General features: G+C 54.8%; 6 protein-coding genes across 6 annotated transcripts; 3 read left to right on the forward strand and 3 right to left on the reverse strand.

The window, feature by feature from the left end:
- Positions 1-398: 398 nt before the first annotated feature.
- Positions 399-4,668, forward strand: CAOG_00301 (myb protein). Its single transcript, XM_004365115.2, has 8 exons — positions 399-622; positions 1,195-1,239; positions 1,351-1,540; positions 1,666-1,898; positions 2,030-2,123; positions 2,237-3,511; positions 3,612-4,271; positions 4,395-4,668. Coding segments are annotated over exons 1-8 (2,598 nt in total). The 5' UTR covers positions 399-620; the 3' UTR covers positions 4,494-4,668.
- Positions 4,648-10,104, reverse strand: CAOG_00302 (CCR4-NOT transcription complex). Its single transcript, XM_004365116.2, has 3 exons — positions 9,878-10,104; positions 8,900-9,012; positions 4,648-8,660 (listed from the first exon to the last, which is right to left on the reverse strand). The coding sequence occupies exons 1-3, from the start codon at positions 9,986-9,988 to the stop codon at positions 4,763-4,765; spliced, it is 4,122 nt and encodes a 1,373-aa protein (XP_004365173.2). The 5' UTR covers positions 9,989-10,104; the 3' UTR covers positions 4,648-4,762.
- Positions 10,105-10,270: 166 nt separating this feature from the next.
- On the forward strand, positions 10,271-13,284 carry CAOG_00303 (hypothetical protein; the record flags this gene model as incomplete). The annotated part of the gene is made up of 4 exons (XM_004365117.2): positions 10,271-10,420; positions 10,639-10,788; positions 10,932-11,052; positions 11,135-13,284. Exons 1-4 carry the CDS (start codon positions 10,277-10,279, stop codon positions 13,282-13,284), a joined length of 2,565 nt encoding a protein of 854 aa, XP_004365174.2. The 5' UTR covers positions 10,271-10,276.
- Positions 13,285-13,531: 247 nt separating this feature from the next.
- On the reverse strand, positions 13,532-16,604 carry CAOG_00304 (ST7 protein). The gene is made up of 11 exons (XM_004365118.2): positions 15,902-16,604; positions 15,745-15,799; positions 15,587-15,651; positions 15,435-15,504; positions 15,275-15,335; positions 15,109-15,187; positions 14,841-14,995; positions 14,528-14,746; positions 14,234-14,412; positions 13,943-14,093; positions 13,532-13,844 (listed from the first exon to the last, which is right to left on the reverse strand). The coding sequence occupies exons 1-11, from the start codon at positions 16,435-16,437 to the stop codon at positions 13,588-13,590; spliced, it is 1,827 nt and encodes a 608-aa protein (XP_004365175.2). The 5' UTR covers positions 16,438-16,604; the 3' UTR covers positions 13,532-13,587.
- Positions 16,605-16,796: 192 nt separating this feature from the next.
- On the forward strand, positions 16,797-20,250 carry CAOG_00305 (serine/threonine kinase; the record flags this gene model as incomplete). The annotated part of the gene is made up of 5 exons (XM_004365119.2): positions 16,797-17,021; positions 17,389-19,465; positions 19,571-19,684; positions 19,801-20,013; positions 20,141-20,250. The coding sequence occupies 5 exons, from the start codon at positions 16,797-16,799 to the stop codon at positions 20,188-20,190; spliced, it is 2,679 nt and encodes an 892-aa protein (XP_004365176.1). The 3' UTR covers positions 20,191-20,250.
- Positions 20,250-22,356, reverse strand: CAOG_00306 (hypothetical protein). Its single transcript, XM_004365120.2, has one exon. The coding sequence runs from the start codon at positions 22,252-22,254 to the stop codon at positions 20,413-20,415; it is 1,842 nt and encodes a 613-aa protein (XP_004365177.1). The 5' UTR covers positions 22,255-22,356; the 3' UTR covers positions 20,250-20,412.
- Positions 22,357-22,488: the final 132 nt, after the last annotated feature.

Raw genomic sequence — 22,488 nt, forward strand, 5'->3', positions numbered from 1 at the left:
TCCCTTCACCGCGTCATTCTGTTGTAAAATTGTTTTTCTCGGTATTTTTGAGCCACAGTGGGGATAAATTCGACCGGTGGCGGTTGCTGGCTGCGATCGAGCCAGGGAGGTGGTTTGCCGTGGCGAGCTGATCCTTGGATCTCGGGATTTTGCCCTCATTTTGGGATCAAAATGATCGCCGTAGTTATGCCAATGCAATGGCGTCGAGCATTTGGTCGTAGCGCCAATTTTTGGTTTGAAACTGAAAGAAAATGCCCTCTGTCAGGTATTACAATCAGGTCGACCAAAATCTTGAACAATGGCATTTTTGCGTCCGATTTCGTTCTTTCTCGCAAACTATTATCTACATCATCCGCACATTGCAATTTTCCCATTAGGAAGCACTCCACTCTTGTTCCCATTTTTCGTTCTGGACTGTGCTTCACAGCATTGATCTTTTTCATTGTTTTTGTGGTTGATTTTTTTATTTTTTATTTTTTACTTGCATTTTTCTCGCTTGTTCTTCGGGCCTTGTCTGCCACGCAAACTGCCACTTGAGCAAGCTCTCCCTCGCTGGATTGTCACTAACATTCTTAACGCATCATCTCGCCTGCACCACTCGACGACTGGCTTGAGTCACAATGTAAGCGACAATGTGTTTCGCTTTTTTTTTTTTTTTTTTTTTGCTTTTTTTTTTTTGTGTTCGGTTCTTTGAGTCATCCGCCCCACGTTCCCTTCCCGCTGCACTCCGCTGCCCTGGGGTCTTCCCACTTGACAAGCACGCTTTTCTGCCTCCTAAAGCACACGCTTGCTCTGGGAATTCACGCAGTGGTCGCTCACTCGCAGACCGAACGCGGAACGCGGCAGACAGCATCTTTTTTTCTTTGTTTCTTTTTTATTTTCGCGCCTTTTTGGGATTAGGTTTTTGGCGGGAAGGCGCGAAAATTTAAAAATTTGAACCAAAAAGCTCGATTTCCATTTTTGCTGCGCTCGATTTTTTCGAGAGTCTACGGCCCTTTGTGACGAGATAGGAGCATGAGTCTATGGCCCAGCATGCTATTTCAAACCATTTTCCTTGCCACTATTGAGCGAGATGGGTGTATTCTGCAGGGGGGGAGAGGGAAGACGACATGACCATTGCTTCCCTATCAGCCAGTGAGCGCGGGTTCCATGTTGCTGACGTTTCTCCGACTATGATTTATTGTTGACATGCAGGTCACGACCATATGCTGGATTTCCCGAGAACGGCGTCTTCCCTGAGTGAGTCACAGACCATGAACGCGTCATTCACACACGATTGCTTATCTCACTTTTTTTCACCTCCTCCCAATTGTTGTTGTTGGCGTTCCTTCCAATTGAACACAAAACCAGAGATGAGCCGGACGCCGCGCCTTGGACTGACAAGCAGGACGCAGAGCTGCGTTACTGTGTCGACTCGTGGGACGTCCGCAAAGATTGGACGGTGATTGCCGCTCGCATCCCGCCCCACACCGCCATGCAGTGCGCCCGCCGCTGGCAAAAGCTCAATCCTCAAATCGTCCGAGGCTCGTGGACTCCTGAGGTACGTGTGTGTGTGTGTGTGTGTGTGTGTGTGTGTGTGTGTGTGTGTGTGTGCACGACTATGCAAGTCGAGCAGCAATTGACTTTTTGTTTGCAATTGCTCCCTGTCTTTTTTTTTCAAAACAGGAGGACCTTCGCGTTATTCAACTGGTGGACCAAATTGGCGCTTGCCAATGGCCAATCATTGCTTCGTTCCTGATTGGGCGAATCGGCAAGCAATGCCGAGAGCGGTACCACAACCACTTGAATCCCAACATTAAGAAAGATCCCTGGTCGACGGAAGAGGACAATTTGCTCCTGGAGCTTCACGAGCAGTTTGGAAACAAATGGGCTGAAATTGCCAAGCACATGGAAGGACGGTAAGTGGCCTGGCCTCAAATTGGTGTGTGTGTGTGTGTGTGTGGGTCGCACATCTTCTCACCGCCCTGCTTCGTTGTCCTCTTCTGTTCGCCCGTTTCTTTCCTCCCCCCTATCTGGCCCTTGTTTGTAGCACCGACAATGCAATTAAAAACCGGTACAACTCGACGGTGAGTCGCCGCGCGGAGCGGATTGCTTCCGGCCACGAGCTGACGCGGCCTCCCAAGGTATGTTCACACTGCTCTTGTTGCGCTTTCTCTCTCAGAGCTCAAAACAAAAATAGTCGTACACGCACGAATTAACCGTTTGATATGGCACGTCTCCAACTACCACTCACTAGCCGAAAACGACCGACCTGAACTCAAGCATGTGCGGCACGCCAAGCTCCGCTGGCAACAACTTTTCGTACTTGGCGCAAGACTCGCCCACCACCACGAGTGACGAGCTTGATCAGTCAAAGCTGTCAACCAGCTCCTCGCACAAGGGCTCGGCCAAACGTCGCATCACCAAACTCAGTCCGAGTGAGCTTGCTGCGGCCACACCGACGCTCGCCAAGAGCTCATCCAAGGGTCGCGCCTCCACAGGACGGGCTGCCGAGACAGCCGCATCATCGAGCGGGCGCTCTGGCTCGACCAAGCAGAAACCGTCTTCCAAGCGCAACTCTGGCTCCAGCCTCCCGATGCCTGCGAGCGCCAAAGCCGTCAAAGAGCAACGAAAGTTAGACACTTCGGTCATCATGCACGGCGGCAACGACGAGACATTGCTCGAGGATGAGGATCCCAACGCTGAGCTGCCAATCAACCCTCTCCCGCTTTCAACCGCGCTGTTCGGAGATCAGTTTGGTGGCCCCGCCAACACCAACTGGACTGAGCTTCCGATGCAACCCAGCACCATGCCATTGACACCTTGGCTCAACCGCGTCGAGGCTGACATTGACAGCATGCGCATGTTTGGAGTGCCCGCAGCGAATGGGACTGGCGTCGGGCTGACGCGGGTCCCCACCGTTCGTCGTCTCCCGTTCGATGCAATCAACAGCTCTGCGTCAATGCTGATTACTGAGAGTTCCGGCCCCAACACGTACGGCGATCAAGCTTTGAGCAGTGTGTCCGCCATGAACGTTGACGCCAGCGACACAGCCACCGCCATGAATTGTGCTCCTATCGAAGCGACCACCCCATCCCGACTTGTTAACTTTGGCTCCATGGCAACGCCCTTCTCGCCCTCCATCTTTTTGACCACTCCGTCTCCCAAACAGGCAAAGCGACTGTTTGTCAAGCCCGACCAACAACAGTCACCACGACAGTCGTCATCGTCGTCGTCTTCGTCGCTTCCTCCACCCGTGCTTGTTTTTTCGGCAGCCAATGAGGTCACCCAAGGCCAAAACGACGCAATGGAAGCCGCCACCATCCTGGAGTCCATCAGCTCGCCCGTTGCCACACACAGAGCGTTGGCCGGTCAAGGCAACACCATGGCTCAACCAACTCGAATGTCGGCGCGTTTAAGCAGCGCGCGTCATGGGGCTACGTTAATGACCCCGGCACGCTCGAGCCAAGCACCATCAACCAGTGTCACCCCGTCGCCTTTTAAACGCGCAATGAACCAAGTTCGCATGGAGGTAACGCATCCTTCGTTGTAGTCGACAAATGTAGTTTCGTTTTCTTTGCTGTTTGCTTTTGACTCACTTTTGGATTGAACCCCATGTGCGAAATTGTCAGAGTGGAGTTGATTCTCGGCCCTTCCCCGAGTTTGCGTCACCAATGCCTACAAAGCGCTTTACTGGACAGTCAACAACCATTCGTCAGCCGTTTGGATTGCTGAGCAACACGTCAGGTTCCCCGTTTCCTTTTGGCACTGATGCTCCTGTTGTCGACAAAGCAGACACGGCTCAGCGTGCAGACCATCCTCAACAAGCGGAGGCAGAGGTGGCCTTGGGCAACATTCGCTGCATGGTTCGACGCAATCCCAACCGTACACGCATGATGAAGTCGCAGCCAAAAGTGTTTGCGCAGCCTTCCGCACTCGTTCCTGTCGTGGACACTGGCGCAATCCGTCGACGCAGTTCGCCAAGTGCAGCAGTTGCAGTTGCAGCAGCTGCTGCTGCACACGACTCTGACGCAACAGCAAGCGACGTTGCAGCAACAAGCGACACCTCATCGCAAGATTCTGTTGTATTCGGTGAAATGCGGGAAATCAATGGTGCGTCGCAGCTCAGCCTTCAAGGCCAAGACCCGAGCTTGTCTCGTCACCTGCAGGCCATCAATCGTCGTGTCAGCCCTCCGATGGAGCGCTCACAGCGCCCGATAGTGCCGCGCAAAGGAGACACGGGCTCCTGGAGCCGTGGTTGGCTTTCCGGTGTGCAAATGTCCGAGGAACAGGTGAGTCCACCAGACTTTTTGTTGTTAATTTTTTTCTCCTTTTTCCGTCGTTGATGTATTGACCCAAATTGAAATTGGGCGAAGCAACTAACCACCCCATCATTGCTCTTGTTCTTGCTACAGCGTGAAATCGCCACCGGCCAATCCAGTGATATGATGGAGCTGATGAAACAAGCATCCCAGCTCGCCCGCGCCACGGCTGCCAGCGCGCCTGCCTACTAAAGGTGGCACAAAAGCGTCGTCATCCACAATTGAACAACACCCTCCATTTTGCATGCCTCGAGCTGCGTTGGCGCTCGTTGTGAGACAAGCTTGGCGATTGATTGAGGATACGGGAAAAGAGAGCAGTACTGGTTAGTGGAGTGTGCTTCTATGTTTATCCAATATAACGGTTATGTATTTGTTCTGTTGGTGGTAAAAATGAGCGGTCGATACAGGGCGCAAAGCATGAAACACAGACCAAAGAAAACAGTCACTTTTGAGGTCAAAAGTTAAATCTTCTTTTGAGCCTTCTTCATGACGGCAAGCAGCTTGGCCTGGACGGCGTCAGCCTCTTTGCGAGCAGACTGCACTTGCCGTTCCAACGCCTCGACTTCAGTCAATGGGTGCGAGTCGTTGTTGGCGCTCGTGCCTTTGTTGCTGGCAGACTTGGCGTTTCCTCGAGCAGGCGCAGAGGATGCTGCAGCTTTGCCATTGACAGTGGTTGCCGACTTTTGCGCAGCCGCGGGTGCAGAGGCAGCAGCGGCGGCGGCGGCGGCAGCAGCAGCAGCAGCAGTGGCGAGTCTGGCATTCTTCTTGCTTTGGCTGTTTGCCTTCTTTCCACTAACGTTGGCTGCCGGAGCGGTCGTTGCGGTCGAGGCGGACGAGGTTCGACTGCCGGAGCCTGTATCGTCCTTGGCACTGGCGAGCTTGCCCGCAAATGAGCCCTCCTGTTCGTTCCATGCCTCATCTCCACCGTCCAAGTTGTCAAGCGCGTGCCGTTCCCAGTCGGCTGGCACATCGTCAGCGTCCGCCAAAGCTTTGCTGGTAGCGGGCGTCTTGCTACTACTACTCGATCCAATCATCGATAGACTGGCCAGGGTGGAAGTGAACGAGGCCAGTCCGTCGCGGTCGGGCACCGAGTCAAAATTGCCTGCGGTGTAGGCAGGTTCACTGGAGTGCTTGGAAAACACGTCCGAGTTACCCACCGGTGCGGCAAAGACGGACGCACGGGAGCCGGCGCCGCTGTTGTTGAAGGGCGCACCGAATTCAGACAAGGGCTTGCCTTCATCCAGCAAGCTCTCAATTTCGCTCGAAACCAAGTCGTCCGATTCAATGCGGAGATTGCCCCGGCTGCTGAAGGTGCCGCGAGTGGTGGCCCCAGTAACTGCAGAGGAAGAGGTCGATGTGAAGGAGGACAGACTGATGCCTTGGTCCCAACCGCGGAGGGAGTCGTTGCTGTGGGCAGAACCACTGCCCGCAAAGGCGTCAAAGGCACCTCCAAACGAGTTCCCTGCCACCATGATCGCCGGGTCGTGGAACTGGCTCAAGGACGCGCTTGACGGCTTGCCGCCCCACAGCGAGCCAGTGTTGCCGGTGGTCGATGGAGCAGACGAGACGGGCGGCGCAGAGCCCCACAAGCCGCCGGAGGCGGACGACGGGTTGGCTCCTGACGCAGACGATTCCGCGGCCCTGTCAGCAGCGAGGTTGACATGCAAGCCAAACTGCTGACGATGCGCCTCCATGCGTTGCTCATGGTGCGACGGCAAACCAGCCAAAGCTGCCATCAAGTCACCGCGAGACGCAGCATCGGCGGTGGATCCGAGACCAGGAGGGAAGCCCGAAGGCGCATCATTGCTGTACTTGGCCACGTTGGACGGAGTGCCCGCAGAAGGGTTGCCAAAACTAATATTCACGTTCGGCAGCAGGGCTCGCAGGCCTGATTGCCAGTCGGCATCCGCACCAAAAGCGGCTTGTTGCTGAGGTTGCCCGAGCGACTGCGACTGCTTCTGCGGCGCTCCGGCAGGCAAAGGTTGGTTGGGATGCATGTGGGGAGACTGGAGCTGCTGCTGGAAGGGGTGCAGGAGAGCGTTGGAGCCGGAAGGGATGGAGCCTCGTCGATCAAAGCTGGCAAACGACGACGTGAAGGCGCTCGGGTTGTCAGGAGTTGACATGCCAGGCGGGGCTTCAAACCCAGCCGGACCCCATGCGGACTCTGTCGCAGCGCTTCGCATGCCAAACATGCCGAAATTCTGTGGCTGAGGTGGGCGTTGTTGCTGCTGCTGTTGCTGTGGTTGTTGTTGCGGTGGTAGTTGTTGTTGTTGCTGCTGCTGTTGTTGTTGCGGTTGCTGTGGAAGCTGATGCGGACCAACGAGCGAGGGCGGGCCATACAACATGGGATCTGGCCGCCCAAAGGCGCCACTTGGGGGTGGCGGGTTGCCACCCAACGACGCCCATGCCGAGGAGCCAAACAAATCACTTGCGCCAAAGGCGGGGTGAGGATATGCGCTTTCGTGAGTTGGTTGCGGGAATTGCGACGTGGCGCCAAAGCGTTGCTGCTGCGACGGAGGCATGCCGGGAGGGCGATACGGACCAGAGTACGCGCCTGCAGCTTGAGGGCCAAATTGAGACGGAGGCTGACCCATCAGCAGCGAGTTTTTGGAAAACCCGAGGGGCTGTGCAAGCGACTGCCCGCCAAAATCATCGTCAAGCACATTCAGGAGCGCAACGTTCATTCGGTCGAGCTCGTCCGCATCCTGCATTGCACGCACGTTTGAGCCAGCAGGCACGCCGCCACCAACAACACCCGCCGAGTTGGCATGTCCGGCAACTGCACCGAACAGCGTGGCGGCAGACATGCGCAAGCCCGGGAGACCTTGGAGACCGGGTCCAGCAGCGATCGCGGGAAGGTGGGTCGAGCCGGGGTCTGCGTTGCCGCTCTCACGTCGTCCAGGTTTGGATGGTGCAGACAGAGTGTCATTGTCGTCGGCAATCAAGGCAGAGGCAAGAGCAGAAAACTCGGCATCCTCCACCAGGCGCGAGATGACAGTCGTGGGTGGCGTGAGAGGGACGGACCGCGCGGGCACGACAGGTTGGTCGGCAGCGACCTCCGCGGTGGCAACAACGGTACTGGTGAGCGATGGCGCAGACGCTTCTTTTTGCGCGCTGTCACGATCGGCGTTGGACCGTCCTTTGCTGGATTGGCCAGACGAGGATGATGCTGCGGGAGTTGTTGTTGTTGTTGTTGTTGTTGTTGTTGTTGTTGTTGTTGTTGGTGCTGCTGCTGTTGTTGTTGGGGCTGTTGTTGTGGTGGTGGTGGCTGTGGTGGAAGTGGGTGAGGTCGATAATGGGACGGGCTCAGCGGATGGCGCCGTCGCGTCGTTGGAGGGGCCGCTGCTGACAGATGATGTCGAGGCGGCGGCTGCGCTTTGTTTGCCCTTTTTGCCAGATTTGGTCGCGGGGTCGGCTGTTGCTTGTGTCGATGAAGCGCTGCTCGTGCCCTTCCCAGACTTGTTGCCACCGGAGGTGTCCTTGGGTGGCGCCGCAGCGGATATTGGCGGGAAATCGAACGGGGAACTCGGAACAGGGGGTGCTTGGGGCTGCGGTGTGACTGGCGCTTGCTTTTGCGGAGGAGCCTGGGAGGAAATGGCGGCCCAGGAAGGTCCTGTGCTGCTCGGCGCGGGGGTAACGGCAGCAGAACCAGGCTTCGAGCCAAGCGCCGGGCCCAGTTCGCCTGGTCCATCGTCCACATTTGGCGAGTTGACAAAACCGCTGTACCCGCTTCCCGATCGGGACGACGTTGATGAAGCGGCCGCCGGACCAGCCCGACTGGGAGCGCTCGAAGAGCCTGCAGCGGTTGATGTTGTTGCTGCTGGGCGTTTCATATTATGGCTTTCTTCGGTCATCATGGATTGGATGGCCTCGTGATAGCCCGTTTTTCCGGGCGCCATTTCGTCCTTTGTGAACGAGACGTTATAATCTCCCACCTCGTGAAGGTACATGCACTCGGGATTCGGACAGACCTGATTGCGCAAAAAGTACGAACAGTATTTGGTAGTGCCAAACGAGGCACGGATTGTGCGACCCTCCACATGCACACCATCGACGGCTTGGATGGCGGCGAGAGCGTCCTCTTTCCGCGCGAATGTAATGTAGGCCGAAACGCTGGGTCCTTGCGGGCTGTGGTACGGGTGATGCGAGTTGACGACAACCTTGAGAATACGGCCATACTGGCCAAAATACTCGTGTCGGCGAATGACCTCTTCGTCCGCCATCTTGATGGCGAGACCAATCACATAAACAAGGTTCTTTTGCACGACTCGCACGTTGACGAGGTGTTTCCGGTTGTTTGTGTCTTTTTGTCGCCGTTCCATTTCCTTTTGCTTCTTTTCCTGCTTAATTTGTTGGATTCTGATGTGATGCCGACGACGACAAAGGTAAGCACAAGAGTGAGCACGGAGCGAAACAACACCAGTTGCATGATAGAAATGGGCTGGAATGGGTGGAAGAGTTCATCGTTCCTTCCTCCAGCAGCGCTTCCTTCATCCTTTCTCTGCCCTTCGCTCTACTTCCTCAACCAATAGCCGACTCCCCAAAGGGAACGTCTGAACAAGGACTCGTGGACAACCAAGCACACACGGAGAACGTACTCGTCAGCGGACAATGGCTTGAATTCGACGGGACCGTCGCTGTACGGGCGTCTACAGGCGGGACAAAGGCCATTTAACTCGTTGCGAATGTGATGCCAGCAGAATTGGCAGACCTGGCGCGACAAGGCAGCGAGAGGGGGGGGGGCGGGGAACAAAAGTCAGCGACCAAAAGTGTTCAGTCAGCAGCAGCTCAACTCGGTCTCCAACTCGGGCAAAACACACAACATCAGAGACAGAATCCAAAGCAAAAACACAACGCTCGAATCATCAGCGATGGCAGAAAAGGTGGAAACACTGTGTTCAGCACGACAAAGAGCCAAAAAGCCAACTTATGAAAAAAAAAAAAAAAAAAGAATACAAAAAAAAAAAAAAAAAGCATGCTTGTTGGTTGCACAACTGTTTGACGGATGGCAGCGACGGGCGCTGTGGATCGCGCCACGGCCGACCCAGACACACGCAAGGGTTGCCAGTGCGTGTGCCGATGCGCAAATGCAGGCCGCCGAGCGAGCGAGAGCCCTCCAGCAAGCCACCAAGACGAGCATGTGCGCTGGGTTGGCGCCAAAAAAAAAAAAAAAAAAAAAAAAGCTTCGACTGAAAACGCATTGGAATGGTTGAGTGGAAACAAAAGGCGCTGGCTGGCTGAGGGGCACCAACTCGGGCCAGATGGACAGTTCGATGACAGACATGGTGGTGCTGTCGAGCAGCGTTGGCCCGTTGGGCCTTCTTCAAGCCATCGCACGCCAGCAAAAGCCAAACCAAAAAAAAAAAAAAAAAAAAAAAACCAAAAATAAAAGAACGCATGCTTCAATCAAAGGAAAAAAAAAAAAAAAAAAAAAAAAAAGAAGAAAAAAAGAGAATAATTGGGCTGGGGCGTTTTGGAGCAGCAGGACCCGCGCTGTGGCGTTCAACCTGGCAGATCGGACATGGGCAGAGCACAAGCAGCGCACTGGTGCATGGAGAGTGAGCGGTGAAGTGTACCTGGTAGCCGCAGGGACACGGGAAAAAGTTCTTGTCACTGAGGTCGAACGGCTCCATGCACAACGGGCACTCTTCAGCCTCATCGTCGTGATTGATGCCTCGTGTACTCATATGGATTCACGGTAAGGAGATGTATTCCAAAAAAGGTGGTGGTGGTGGTTTGTTGCGGGGGAGAGACAGTGAAAGAAAAGAAAGACGGTAGATTTCAATACGCGGAATGGAAACTGAAACACGACTGACCAACCAAAACAGATTCTGAAACGGCCACTTGGAGCAGCTGTGCCGAGCATGCATCAACGTGCAATAGTCTAGTCTACAAAAATGGGACGGCTTAAGGGGGTTGAGGTTGAGGGGTTTGAGTGGTGGTCTCAAAGCGTCACTTCTGTTTTGTATTGAAAAATGCGGAAACACAGCCGTGACGAAGAAAAGGAAGAAGACCCGAGCAACCCCGGCGACCCACATCATTCGTCGAAGCGCATTCGCGTTGAAAAGAAGTCTATGACCTCTGTTGTACCGATGGACACCGCGTCGAGCAGCACTCAGGTAGAACGAGTTTTGCCGACCATCCAGCGGTTGTCTTTTTTCTCTGCCTTCTTGTTGGCAATGCTTCTTCTTTGTGATTCAGTCGTGTGATTGAGTGGTGTCGAGCTAGTGGTTGACTGTCGTGTGTGTCGTGTGTGTCGTGTGTGGCCTGTGGCTCACCGCCACGTCTTGGCTGTTTGGAATTGGTTGTTTGTCTTGGCGATGTGTCTACATTGAAGCGTCCCGCCCCGAGCGCGAGCGCACACACGACCCAAGCTCGCACGTCACGTCGACTTAATCTTCTTCTTCCCTCGCGAAAGACGACGACGGCACCACCGACCCAAGTGCACGAAGAGACAGCAGCCCCACCACGTGATAGCTGGGCTTTGGTACGTATTTCGTTCTCTGTGCTGTCTTGCCCGCTCGTGTCTCAAATTGTTTTGTGATTGAGTGGGGTCTCCCGTCGTGTGTGCTTGTGGTGTGTTGCTCACTGTGACGATGCGTGGCTTTTTTTTTGTTGTTTCCTTCGCAGCCCTCCAGCAACAAAGACGACGACGCTGACAACGACAAAGACGATGAAGAGTCAATCGCGACCTCCTTTGCAGCTCAAGTTCAAGCTGAACTTCCGCCGCCACTTCCCAAAATGCCGGATGGTATGTGAGCGCAGCATTGAAGGCTTACTTATGCTGAACCCACTCTCATCAACCTTTTGTGTATACTTGATTTGTTGACCAGCATCTGGCCGTGATTCCGATTGGTTTGTGCAGAAACTGCCCTTTGTCAATCGTCACGAGAGCTTGACAGCAGTGGTGTCACGACTTGCTTCCAAATCCAACACCCGTAAAGGCATCCTGCTCTCTCTACCTCAAATGTTCGGCTCGGGCAAGACCAGCTTTGTGGAACACATCGGCAATGGGCGCAATCCCCACGCTGCGGAAATCCTCGAATCGGCAAGGGAAGGTGCCAAGCCGCTGTACGAGTCCGTCCTCAACGCGCGCTACATCCTCATCGACATGACCCACTTCAACCGCCTGAGTGAGATGTACGCTGATTGCCTGGAAGCGATATTTTTGAACACCTGCTCCACGCTCGGCCTGCCACCGCTCGCAGTGCCGCGAGGACCCCTTCTTGACTTAGTGATCGAGACTCTTCAAAAGCATGCCGGTGTCCCTTTGCTCCTCCACTTTGACGAGATGGGCGCCATCGAGAATGCCAAGTTCGATCCGTGGTTCCCTGGTCCTGAGTACCGCTGTTCCAGCCAGCCGAACGTGTTCGCGCCTGACACTGGTGCCTTGCGTCGTCACTACACGTTTTGGTCGGATTTCCTTGCACCGCTACTCAACCTCGACAATGTGTACATTGTGTGCTCCGGCAAGTCAGTCGCATTCAATCTCATTCGCTTCGGGCTTCTCAGGCCTTCAAACGACGCACCTGTGGTCCCTGTTGCGGTCGTGCAGTCAGCGGTCATGCATTCACCGTCAGAATTGCAATCAATCATCCTGCCACCGCTTGGCAGCAACCACATTGAGGAGATTCTGACCCGCCACCATCCGCGTTCGAGCTCCCCAACGCTGCTGGTGGATGCCCTCGGTCTGGGCGGCGACGAGCACCGCTCGCAACGCCTTGCCTTCACCGAACGCGTTCACGCCCTCACCGCTGGCGTCCCACGTCTGGTTGCTTTCGCGCTGCAAGTGCTCTGGACTAGTGGCATCGACTTTGGCGCCATGACATCCGACCAGATCCGGGCTTACTTTGCCCTTCGGACCACGCACGCGTCGATTACCCAGGTCTTCCTCCAACACTCCCTTGAGCTGACCGACACGATCAGCCGCCCGCACGATCCACTGTATCTGGCGAGCGCCAACATCGTCCGTCGGGCGCTCGCAGGCGACGAGTTTGATCCCAGGTCGACAATCAGTGTTTCGGTTCCAGGAAGACGCGAGTCTGTCCAAGTTCCAGCTCTACTCCTGTTGGACAGACTTTTCTGCTACACCAAACCCGTGGGATCCGGTCAACTTCAAGTCATTGTGCCGCAAATTGCTGGCAGCCAGAAGGAACTGGCGCTCGCGAGCTTGGTCATCGAATTCGCAGGCCCCGTCGTCACGTCACAAACACTCGAGGGGCTGGCGGTGTGGGCCATCTTTGCTGCGCTCCACCGAGCCGCACTCGGCGATGCCAGCAGAGGCTGGCTGCTGGCGCAATCGAAAGACGTGCTTCCTCAAGCAGTACTCAACTCTACTGTCGTGCAGCATATTCTCCGAGCGTCTGCGCCTCACCAAGGCATTGGCTTTGACGAGAGCACGCTTCACACGCATGCCGGCTCGTTCACCGTCTCCGTTGGCAAGGTGAACAGCTCGAAGCGACGTGGCATCGATGCGGATGCACTTCCGGGCCTCTTGGTGGCACAACTCGTGGAACTGCGCAAGGCAATTCCGACTGGGCCTATTGCGGTTGTCGAGTGGATGGGCAAAGCGTCCCATTCGTCTGATGGACTGATTGCTGTTTGCACGGCCGCAACCCCGACAGTGCAAGACACTCTTTGGATTGGCGTTGCCTGCAAGCATTTCAATCGGCTCAATGAGGCGCGCACTGGTCCTGTCGTCGTGAATAGTGACATTGAGAAGCTGAGTCGCCACTTTGCTCATCTTGCGGAGAGCGAACGACCGCACCAGCTGCTCATCACGGTGTTGTCCAGGCCACCAGACTACCTCAAGCCTTTCATGAACGGCCGGCTGCTTGAAGGTCGGGTCTCAGTTCCGGCGCCAAGGAAGAAGACGGAAGTCATCGCTATTCCTGCAAAAATGCAAGTGGCAATGTGGGATCTCGATACTCTGAACAGTGTTGTCGATCCCTCTCGCAAGCTTACTTTTTCGGATGAGGCATAATCATTGCAGTTTTTGTCAACCGACAACGACTTTGCGAGGTCATGAAGCTCAGTTGCGGGTTGGCGAGTCCTTGCGTGCTTTGACCTATCCCACCCATATACAGTACTGACAATCATCGGTTTCGAAATTATGTTCACTCGAGGACGTTGGCTCAGTCACCTGCCACGCAAACAAGAATGTAGATCTACACAATGTACTGGACAAGCACATTGGGGTTTAAAAGTACTTTCAGCGCTGAGAAAAGAAAAAGGCAAAAATAGTTTAATAAAATGCTGAGCCGTCTGGGTCGAGACTGTCGTCAAATCAGTGAAACCACGCCACCAGCCGTTCAACGAAGGCAACATAGAGCGGGGCTTGAGTGGCATGCAGGACGATTGGGATGGCCACGATAACGGCAACCACGACTCCGCCGAGAAACAGGAGCCAAGGAATCTCCGGAATGGGATACTCGGACACGTCGTGGTGCAGCGGGAGGATTTTTCCGTCCGTGAGGAAGACGCCATCGGGATAGGGCTCAAACCGGCTGCCCTTCTCGAGCGGTTTAGGGATGAGACGGAGTGCTGCGTGATGCAGAAAACAACGGCAAGACTGAGGTGAGTGGCTGACGGAAACTTTCGAAAGCACCCCATGACGCAAAACCCCAAAAAGCAAAAGTTACTTTGTTCGTAGGTCAGTTGCAGCAATTGCAGAGCACCCTTCACCTTTTGCCAGTGAGGCAAGTGGTCGAATGCATAGCACACGGCCTCGCTATCTCCGCGAAGGACAAAGTGTTCCGGTGGGAGCACGAGTTGCTTTGTTTGCAATAGATACTGTCCGGGGGAGCACGAGGAGGAGAGATCAAAGCAAGGAGACGGGTTAGCTTGAGCGAAAGAACAATTAACACGAACAAGAACGGCCACCCCCAAATTTTTTTTTTTCAAAAACCCTTCTTTGCCAGCGGCAAACTCACCTGGGGGATGTGTGGGTTGAACTCGACGGCTTTGTGAATGGCATCCAAGGCCATCATGATGTCGGCCGACAGCCCGCGTGCGGACAAATCGGTATTCAGCAAATCGGTTTTCGACGCCACTTCCTGCACGCGCAGCAGCGCGGCGGTGTAGAATAGGAGGGCCGACTTTTCCATGACCACTAACAGACAAAAAGTTTGTGTTAAGGATGTACGAAAGCATGGGGGGGGGGAAAATGAGCACGAGAGCAGAGTTGGAATCAACAGCAACGTAAATCCCAAAACCAAAAACCGAACCTTCGTATTTCTCCAGCGTCTTTTGGACTTCATCGTACTGGCCAAGGAGGAGCAGCAGCTCAATCAAGTTGGACTGGACGTTGAGGTGGCTGCGGGCGACGGCTGGATGCATGACGAGCAGTTCTCGAAAGATTGCTGCAGCCTCCTTGTACTTGCCAAGCTTTCTGGAACACATGCCAAGGCGACGCTTGGCAAAAATATAGGGCCTCGTTTCGGGACCTATGCCATGGGGAGACAAATAGCAACGCAACAGTCAGCACACGATGCGGCAGAATGCAAACGGAGCACTGCTGCAACAACAAAGACGACTCACGAATCCAAAACTCGGCACCATGGTCTTGAAAGTAGTGTGGACTCAATCGCCGCAAATAGCCCTCCGAAAGCTGGACAGCCTTGAAGAGCATGGCTTCAGCTTCGACGACGGTTTGGGCGTCTTCCTCCGCAAGAAGAATCCAGGCCGTGGAGCAGCTATTGAACGCAACGCACAAAAAGCGACAAACAACAGGGATGCACATCAAACACTCAGGTCCGTCAGTATACAAATGGGAGGCAGACGAACGAAGGATTTGGTGTGGACTGACTGTGGAGCAATAGCGACTGCTTCTTTGGCAAACTGAATACGGGCTGGAGTGCTCTGATCCTTCCAGGCACTTGTCATGTCTGCAGGCAGACCAAGAAATGCAGACAGAGGGTTGCGATGAGCACACGGGCACAAGTATCTTTGCAATTGAATAAGCATTGCCGTACGCTGTTGAGCTGCTTCAATCAGTGGATCTTTCAAGACATTGGGCTCGACTGAAAACATGACCTACGTGCAGGCGGAGCGCAAGGTTGGCGAAACATGCGCAGAACTCAATGCAATGCAAAACAACAAAAGGGCGAGTTTTTTTTTTTCTTGCTTTCGTACCGTCTGGTCCTTATCCGTCAAGGACATGTCGTAAGTCGTGAGAGGTTGCACGCGCTCCTTCCTGTGATAACTGCATTTTCAAACGATCGCAATGAGCTTCAGGAGCCACAGCGAGGGACGGTTGGGTTGAGCTTGAAAGTTGATTTTCTCACCGATTGCACTCTGCGCCGCGAAGTAACAGCATGGGATTTGGAATAATCTTGCACATGACGGTAGCCTGATGCGGTGATTTGCCAAACCACCCCAAGCCAAGAGAGTGCATGTTAGACGGCGGATCACAAGCATGTCCAAAGCTCCAAATTATTCTGACCTTGGGAGCCCCGTTCGCCGATCGCGTCGCACCTGCGGGCCAATAGCGGGAAATTCTGCAACCGGCACAAAATACACACAGCGGGTGAGAGAGAGAGAGAGAGACCAGGAGCGATATTTGCATGCTGCGAAACCGATGGACCCGCTCAGAACCTTACACCTCAAACCCAAGCAATGCCAGGAACAGCATGACGACCGTCATCGCGACGGAAATGTACAGCTGGGTTGTCATGGCGGACGGGTGCCAGTTGTCGATGACAAAGGCCGGCGTGGCAGGCAGGATCCAGCGCACGACGGCGCTCAGCATGAAGCTCGTGCGTTCGCCAATGTGCTGCAGCACTTCGATCGCCATGGTCGCGTCCGTGTCCAAGTCGGCGTCGCGGTTGGGCGATGCTTGGCGCTCGGCGGATTTGCCACCACCACCGCCACCAGCAGCAGTAGTAGTCGTAGTCGTAGTAGTAGAGCCGGAAGCAGCAGCAGCAGCGGAGGTCGCCAGCGTTGAGGCGTCCGACGCGCCTGCCACAAGTTTGTCGGCCGCAGGGAGGCGCTGATGAGCGCTGTTCTGAGCCATCTGGAGCGTTGGTTGCAGGTGCTCGAGCGCGGTTGTGGATGGGACGAGTTGCACCGTGATGACGAGCATGGCGGCTGCCAGCATGGCCAGCAGCACAGTGACGAGCAACGGAACGCGTCCCATTTCGCAGCGACGTAACCAGCACACACACACTCACACACAGAAGCACGCACACAACGATAGACACAAACAACACAAGTAATACTATAAATACGGAAAAAAAGGTGAAAAGTGAGAGAAAAGAGAGACCACGCAAATCGCGCGCGGGGAACTGTGGAAGAGAGTGCGAAAACAGAGACTGAATGCGTCCTCAATATCAAATAGTGACACACACACAACCACGCGAGCTGCACCCAAAAGGTCGAAATCGCTCTGTGAACAGCAGTGATTTCTTTGCCCTTGTTCTTGATAATCGAGGTTTGGGAATCCGATCTTCCTGCGATGAAGAGCGCAGTTTTGTTTAATTTTACTTTGTATTTTCTATGGCGCTGAATCAGCAACAGCCGACGCCGCGTGGCCGCGCGCAATCGTGTGCCCCAGCAGCACGAATATTATTCATGGAGGATGCCGACGCTGACCTGGAGGGCTCCCGATTGAACGACAGCCTCGTGGTGGGGACATTGTCGCCGCCGTTGAAAGGCCAGCAACAAGCAGCGAACGGCGCAGAGACATCATCCGACGAGAACCGCGCTCCGTCGCCAAACCAGGTCAGAGCAAACAACAGCACGGGTTTTGTTTTGTTATGAGGAGACAGTGTGCGCGCACAACGACTGGAGTGCATGAAAGGAGGGAAAAACAACAAAAAGGCGGCGGAAACGAGCCAAAAATCCAACACAAAAACATTCTGAAACGGTTTCAAAAACATGCATTGTTTCCATCGCTCGTCGATTCAGTTGACAGCTGGATGGCAGTGTGCATGCTGTTTGGGAAATTGTCTGTTTTTCCGCGTTGGTCGAGGGTCGCGGTCGGGCTGTTGAAGCGGAAAGCGAAGCTGCGCACGACGATATTCGTTTTTGAATCTTTTTGAAACATCAAAAGCTGACGCATTGCGCCTCTTATTGAACTCTTCTGCAGACACACTCGTCATCACGCTCAAGAGCAAAAGCACACTCGTTTTCATACAATGCAAGTGGTGCACACGCCTCGTTGACTCGGGCGACCGGATTGCTCGAACACGCGCCCCGATTGGAGCGATTGGACGTCAGCGCGCTTGGCGCCAAGTTGGAAAACCTCAATCTGCACTTGTCTGAATCGAGCGCCTTGCCGACACCGGACTCGGCGAGCATCCATTTCCTAGGATTTGCATTCCCACAGCCATGCACCGCAACGTTGCCGAACGAGTTTGCCGCGGCCGAACCAACGAGCCGAGCGCGATTCGAGTCCTCGGAGGTGTCCGATTTGAGCAGCCAACTTGACAAGACGCTGCTCTTGGCGGACGATGATGGCAGCACCGCAATGGTAACGGGAACGCCACCTCGAGGCTATGGGGCTGAGAGTGGCCGTGGCGACGATGATTTTGACGGCGATGACAGCGACGACGCGGACACTGAGGCGAGCGATTTGAACGCAACACTGTTGGCAACCTCCCCGACCGTCAAGCTCAACCTCCGCCCGGGGTTTTCGCGCAGCAATTCCAGCCTTTCCTCGGCTAGCTCGTCTCAGGTGAGTTCGCCAGTTCCGAATGCGACTCCGCCGCTGGGATTCGGCGTTGAGCAAGGCAGCGAGCAAGCGCGGCTGGCATGGCTGTCAAGTATTCTGCCCAGTCGTCTAGCAGCGTTTTCTCCCACCCTAGAGCAGACTACTACCACCAGCAGTAGTAGTGCAAATATCAAACAACCAGCGACCGCTGCCGGGTCTGGCAGCAACACGCACCCTGCTCCGGGTTCCGCGGCTTCTTCCGTCTCGGGACCATGTATTGATGACTTTGAAGTCATCAAGCCCATTAGCCGTGGTGCCTTTGGCAAGGTGTTTCTGTCAGCGCGCTGCAGGCCGGACGCGTCCGAGACCGGAGAGGATGCAGCAACGCCTCAGAATTTATTTGCCATCAAAGTCATCAAGAAGGAGGACATTGTTCGCAAAAACATGCTGCAGCAGGTGATTGCCGAGCGCAATGCCCTGGCGGTGTCCACCAACCAGTTTATCGTCAAGCTGTTCTACTCGTTCCAGTCACAACACCACGTGTTTCTCGTCATGGAGTTCCTGGTTGGCGGAGATTTGTCCTCGTTGCTCCAGGTCGTCGGCTGCATGGACGAGCGGCCAATGGTTTTGTTCTACATGTCCGAAATCATGATTGCGCTCGAGTATCTGCACTCGAAAGGCATTGTGCATCGCGATTTGAAACCGGACAATGTTTTGATTGATTCGTCCGGGCACATCAAGCTGAGCGACTTTGGGCTGTCTTCTTTGCCACAAAACAAGCGCATGCTGAGTGCGACCGATCTGTTCAACAGCACGCCCCATCGACCAGTGTCAATGTTCAGCCGATCAGCCTCGTCCATGTCCCAACTCTCCTTTACAGCTTCCAGGACGCCGGGTCAAATTCGGTCCATTACGAGCGACTTTTGCTCTCTCAGTCAAAACACGCCAGCAGCCCTGCAGCGCTGTGGCTCATCGCTCGAAATGACCAGTTCCGCACGATTTTTGCATCGCATCAAACGGAGCGTTTCGGTGGATTCGACCTCCGGCTCGATCTACAAAATGCACCAGCAGCAAGCGATGCAGGCATCTCAAACATCAACGCCAGGACCCAGCTTGCATTCTTGGGGGGAAGAATCAGTTGAGGCTATGGCCGGCAGCGAGCCCCAGCAGCCTTCCACCAAACGCACGCTGACAAGTGTCAACGAGACGACAGCGCAATCCGCACCCTCGGCTGCAACCAACCCATTTGAATGGCCACCGTCGTACTTTGAAACCTCGCTTGGGAGCTGTGCCCCAACACCACAGAAGGCGACTCTTTCTCAGCAGCCGAACTTTGTCACCATGACACCGCAGGCTGGTCGTTCATATGGCCTTGAAGAAAACTCGTGGGCGCATATTCCTGCCACAACAGGACGCAAGCCCAAGGTGGGCTTGGCGAAAGCGCGCACCAACAGGCCCGTACTTGGCACACCAGACTATCTTGCTCCTGAAATCATTCGAGGGCAACAGCACAGTAAGTATTTGCGCTCCCATAGCCCATTGGAATTATTGCTTGTCATCATGTCTCTGACTCAGGGTGGAAAAATCATGGCCAACCGACACAACCAACACAAAATAGCACTAGCGGTAGACTTTTGGGCTCTCGGCGTGTGCTTGTACGAGTTGCTACTGGGCTGTCCACCATTCAATGCGGATAGCGAGGAGGAGATTTTCGATAACATTTTGAGCCGAGGTAATGCCAAGCACGAATGCAATGCGGTCATCCAAAAACACAGAAGAACAATAATCGTGTGGTTGCGTAGATGTCCCTCAATTTGAATGATTCCGCTTTGTGTGTGTCTGGAGCAGCAATTCCGTGGCCCGAGGACGATAGTGCCTTGTCACCCGAGGCCTTTTCGTTGATCAATATGCTACTCAGCGATGATCCTTTTGCTCGGTTCAATGTCCGCCTGATCAAGAAGCATGCGTTCTTTGCAGACGTTGACTGGAGCGCCGTTCATACACAAGAGCCTCCGTTTGTACCGACTCCTGCTGGAAGTACCGACACGAGTTATTTTGATGGTAAGATCTGGGCAAAACAATGTGTCTACAGAGTTTTATGAAACTCGAAAACGATTCATGCACTCATTGACAAAACAATCACCCTTTGACGTTCATGTTATGATGCTGCCATGCGTCGTCCCGACAGCTCGCAATTCTGCCCAAAATCTCCGCTTCTCTGCCTTCGCCAGTGAATGAGCCAGCAGCATTCAGTTTGTTGTTTTGGACAATTCCGTTTTGTTTTCGTTTGGTTATCGGTTATTTTTGTTTTGATAAAAGTTTGCATTTTCGCTTTCAACATGGAATTGTTGTACAACATCTGGAAGATTTGATTTCCACAATATACACAATTATACAATGGTGTTACACCTGTTTTGGCATTTTGGAGCACAGGAATTGACAAAAACCAGAGTCGACTTCCTAACTGCGGAGCAGCATGGTGTGCAGCGCCTTCCAGGTGAAATAGCTGCCCGCAGTAAGCAACAACGGAGCAAGTAGCCCAGAAAGAGCAGCGATGGGGATGGAGGGAACGGCACGGCCGGCGAGACGCTGGAAGAGCGAAAAGACCACATTCCAATACACGGACGAGGTCAGGAACATTGGACGATTGAGAGGCGCCCTGTTGACCGTCTGGATGAGCAGCTCCGAGGTAATATCGAGCGTCAGGCCCCAGAGACGGAAGATGGTGTGCGAGTCTTGCGTCGTCCCCATGGCGAGACGCTGGCTGGGTTCGCCTGGGGCCGTAGAGCTCCCTGCCGAGAACGAGGAGGTCATCACCAGGGGGCTTGCAAGTGTGTCATGCGACGACGCGGGCAAAAAGACGCACGGCATGATGAGGGGGTTGATGCCAATGATGGCAAGCACGGTGCACACCCAAGACGACGGGAAGATGGTAAAGTCAAACCAATCCACCACACCTGACGAGGCAGACGCGGCATAGACAGTCATGTTGGAGCTGGGGGACGTTGGCGCGGTGGCGAGCTGTGCCGGGTTGATGCCGGACGGGTGCGACGCAGCATTCGAACTAGCACTGTTGCTCAAGCTCAGACCAGGAAGAAGGCTCTGGTGCTGGTGCAGGTGTAGATGCGGCGCTAGGAATGCCGTGACGGGGACCCAGCGGTAGGCGGCAATTTCCGTTTCTGCGAGATGGAGCGGCGGCGTTTCGTGGCACACCTGGACAAAGACAAACACGTGCACTGTATACTTGCGCGAGCGACCGGCTGTGTGTGGTTTGAGCTGGCCAATCAGCATAAAGGGCGAGTCGACGCGAGTTGGATCGACATCGAGCCCAGTTTCCTCTCTTGTTTCGCGAATGGCCGCCTGCAACGGCGTCTCGCCAGCTTCGATGTGCCCGCCTGGGAAGCACACATCCGCCGAGAAGGGGTCTCCAGCACGCTCGACGCGTTTCAGGTACAGAATTTCGGCACGCGAGAGCGCCAGGCTGGCTGCAGTCGGAGGTTGGCCGATGGGCGTGGCGGGCGTTTCCGAGTTTCCAAGAGACGACGAAGCCGAGGCAGAAGGTGCCGATGCAGTCAACGTTGAGGCGGGAATGGGCGCGGGAACCACGAGGCCGTTTCGCTGCAAGAGCGAGAGGGACGTGCGCGACAGAGCGACCGGGGCGCGCGGCGGGACGGAGCGAACGCCCGGCGGTCCCAGCACGAAATTTGGCAGCACAGCCGACGACGAAGCGGACAATACAGAGAACGACGTGGTGGACGTGGCGGAGGAGGTGGTTGCAGTAGTAGCAGCAGCAGCAGGTGTAGCAGGTTGTAGAATTGGTGACGCGGGGCGCAAGACGGGCGAAACAGACTCGACGGACGAGACTGGCGACGGCGACTCTGACGAACCCGAGACGAGGACACCGGGCGTGCTGGTCGCGTTGGAGACTGTCGAGAAGGATGAGGACGAGGACGAGGACGAAGACGAAGACGAAGACGAGGACGAGGGTTTGGTGGACGAGGCAGAGACAGCCGACCAGGACGATGACAGCGGCGAAGTAGTCGAAGCAGCGGCGGCAGCAGCAGCAGTGTTGGGCGTGGAGTGGTGCACGGCGGACGCGGGCAGGCGCAGAATGATGGAAATGGAAGCCAAGCGACGTCCACTCGAGTTCGCAGACGACGCAGAGGACGAGGACGTGGACGAGGACGTGGAGGAGGAAGAAAGCGAAGATGGCTTGGCGCGGTCATCAAAGTTCCACGACGACGCGGTGCTCAGCAGCGCCTTCAGAAACGGATCGCGCAGCAGCAGCGACGTCGGCAGCATGGATTAGTGTGCGTGTAGAATTGTTTGTGTGTGTGTGCGAGGATTCGGAGTGTATTGAACGAGGAAATGGGAAATGACCGAAAGAAAGGAAAGAGGAGTGCGTTTTCGTCCGTTTTTCTCAGATTTTTGATTCGCTCAGAGTGCTTTTCCATAAAGCGCAACGTCTCTTCATTCACACACCCCCCCTCCCACCTTTGGTGATGGTATTGTGTTTGTTTAGAACTGAACTGTTGC

This window comes from Capsaspora owczarzaki (genome assembly GCF_000151315.2).
Source record: "Capsaspora owczarzaki ATCC 30864 unplaced genomic scaffold supercont2.1, whole genome shotgun sequence".
In the NCBI taxonomy this organism is placed as follows: Eukaryota; class Filasterea; order Ministeriida; family Capsasporidae; genus Capsaspora; species Capsaspora owczarzaki.

Bases quoted from the DNA above. Each gene is read 5' to 3' on its own strand.
- CAOG_00304 (XM_004365118.2), bottom strand. From the start codon at position 16,437: ATGGGACGCGTTCCGTTGCTCGTCACTGTGCTGCTGGCCATGCTGGCA. The intron at 15,505-15,586 runs GTGAGAAAATCA...TTGAAAATGCAG, and splicing joins CGCGGCGCAGAGTGCAATCG to TTATCACAGGAAGGAGCGCG. The intron at 15,188-15,274 runs GTACGGCAATGC...GTCTGCCTGCAG, and splicing joins GATTGAAGCAGCTCAACAGC to ACATGACAAGTGCCTGGAAG.
- CAOG_00302 (XM_004365116.2), bottom strand. From the start codon at position 9,988: ATGAGTACACGAGGCATCAATCACGACGATGAGGCTGAAGAGTGCCCG. The intron at 9,013-9,877 runs GTACACTTCACC...TTGTCGCGCCAG, and splicing joins CGTGTCCCTGCGGCTACCAG to GTCTGCCAATTCTGCTGGCA. The intron at 8,661-8,899 runs GTACGTTCTCCG...GCATCACATCAG, and splicing joins AAGCCATTGTCCGCTGACGA to AATCCAACAAATTAAGCAGG.
- CAOG_00301 (XM_004365115.2), top strand. The intron at 3,512-3,611 runs GTAACGCATCCT...CGAAATTGTCAG, and splicing joins TGAACCAAGTTCGCATGGAG to AGTGGAGTTGATTCTCGGCC. The intron at 4,272-4,394 runs GTGAGTCCACCA...TTCTTGCTACAG, and splicing joins TGCAAATGTCCGAGGAACAG to CGTGAAATCGCCACCGGCCA.
- CAOG_00306 (XM_004365120.2), bottom strand. From the start codon at position 22,254: ATGCTGCCGACGTCGCTGCTGCTGCGCGATCCGTTTCTGAAGGCGCTG.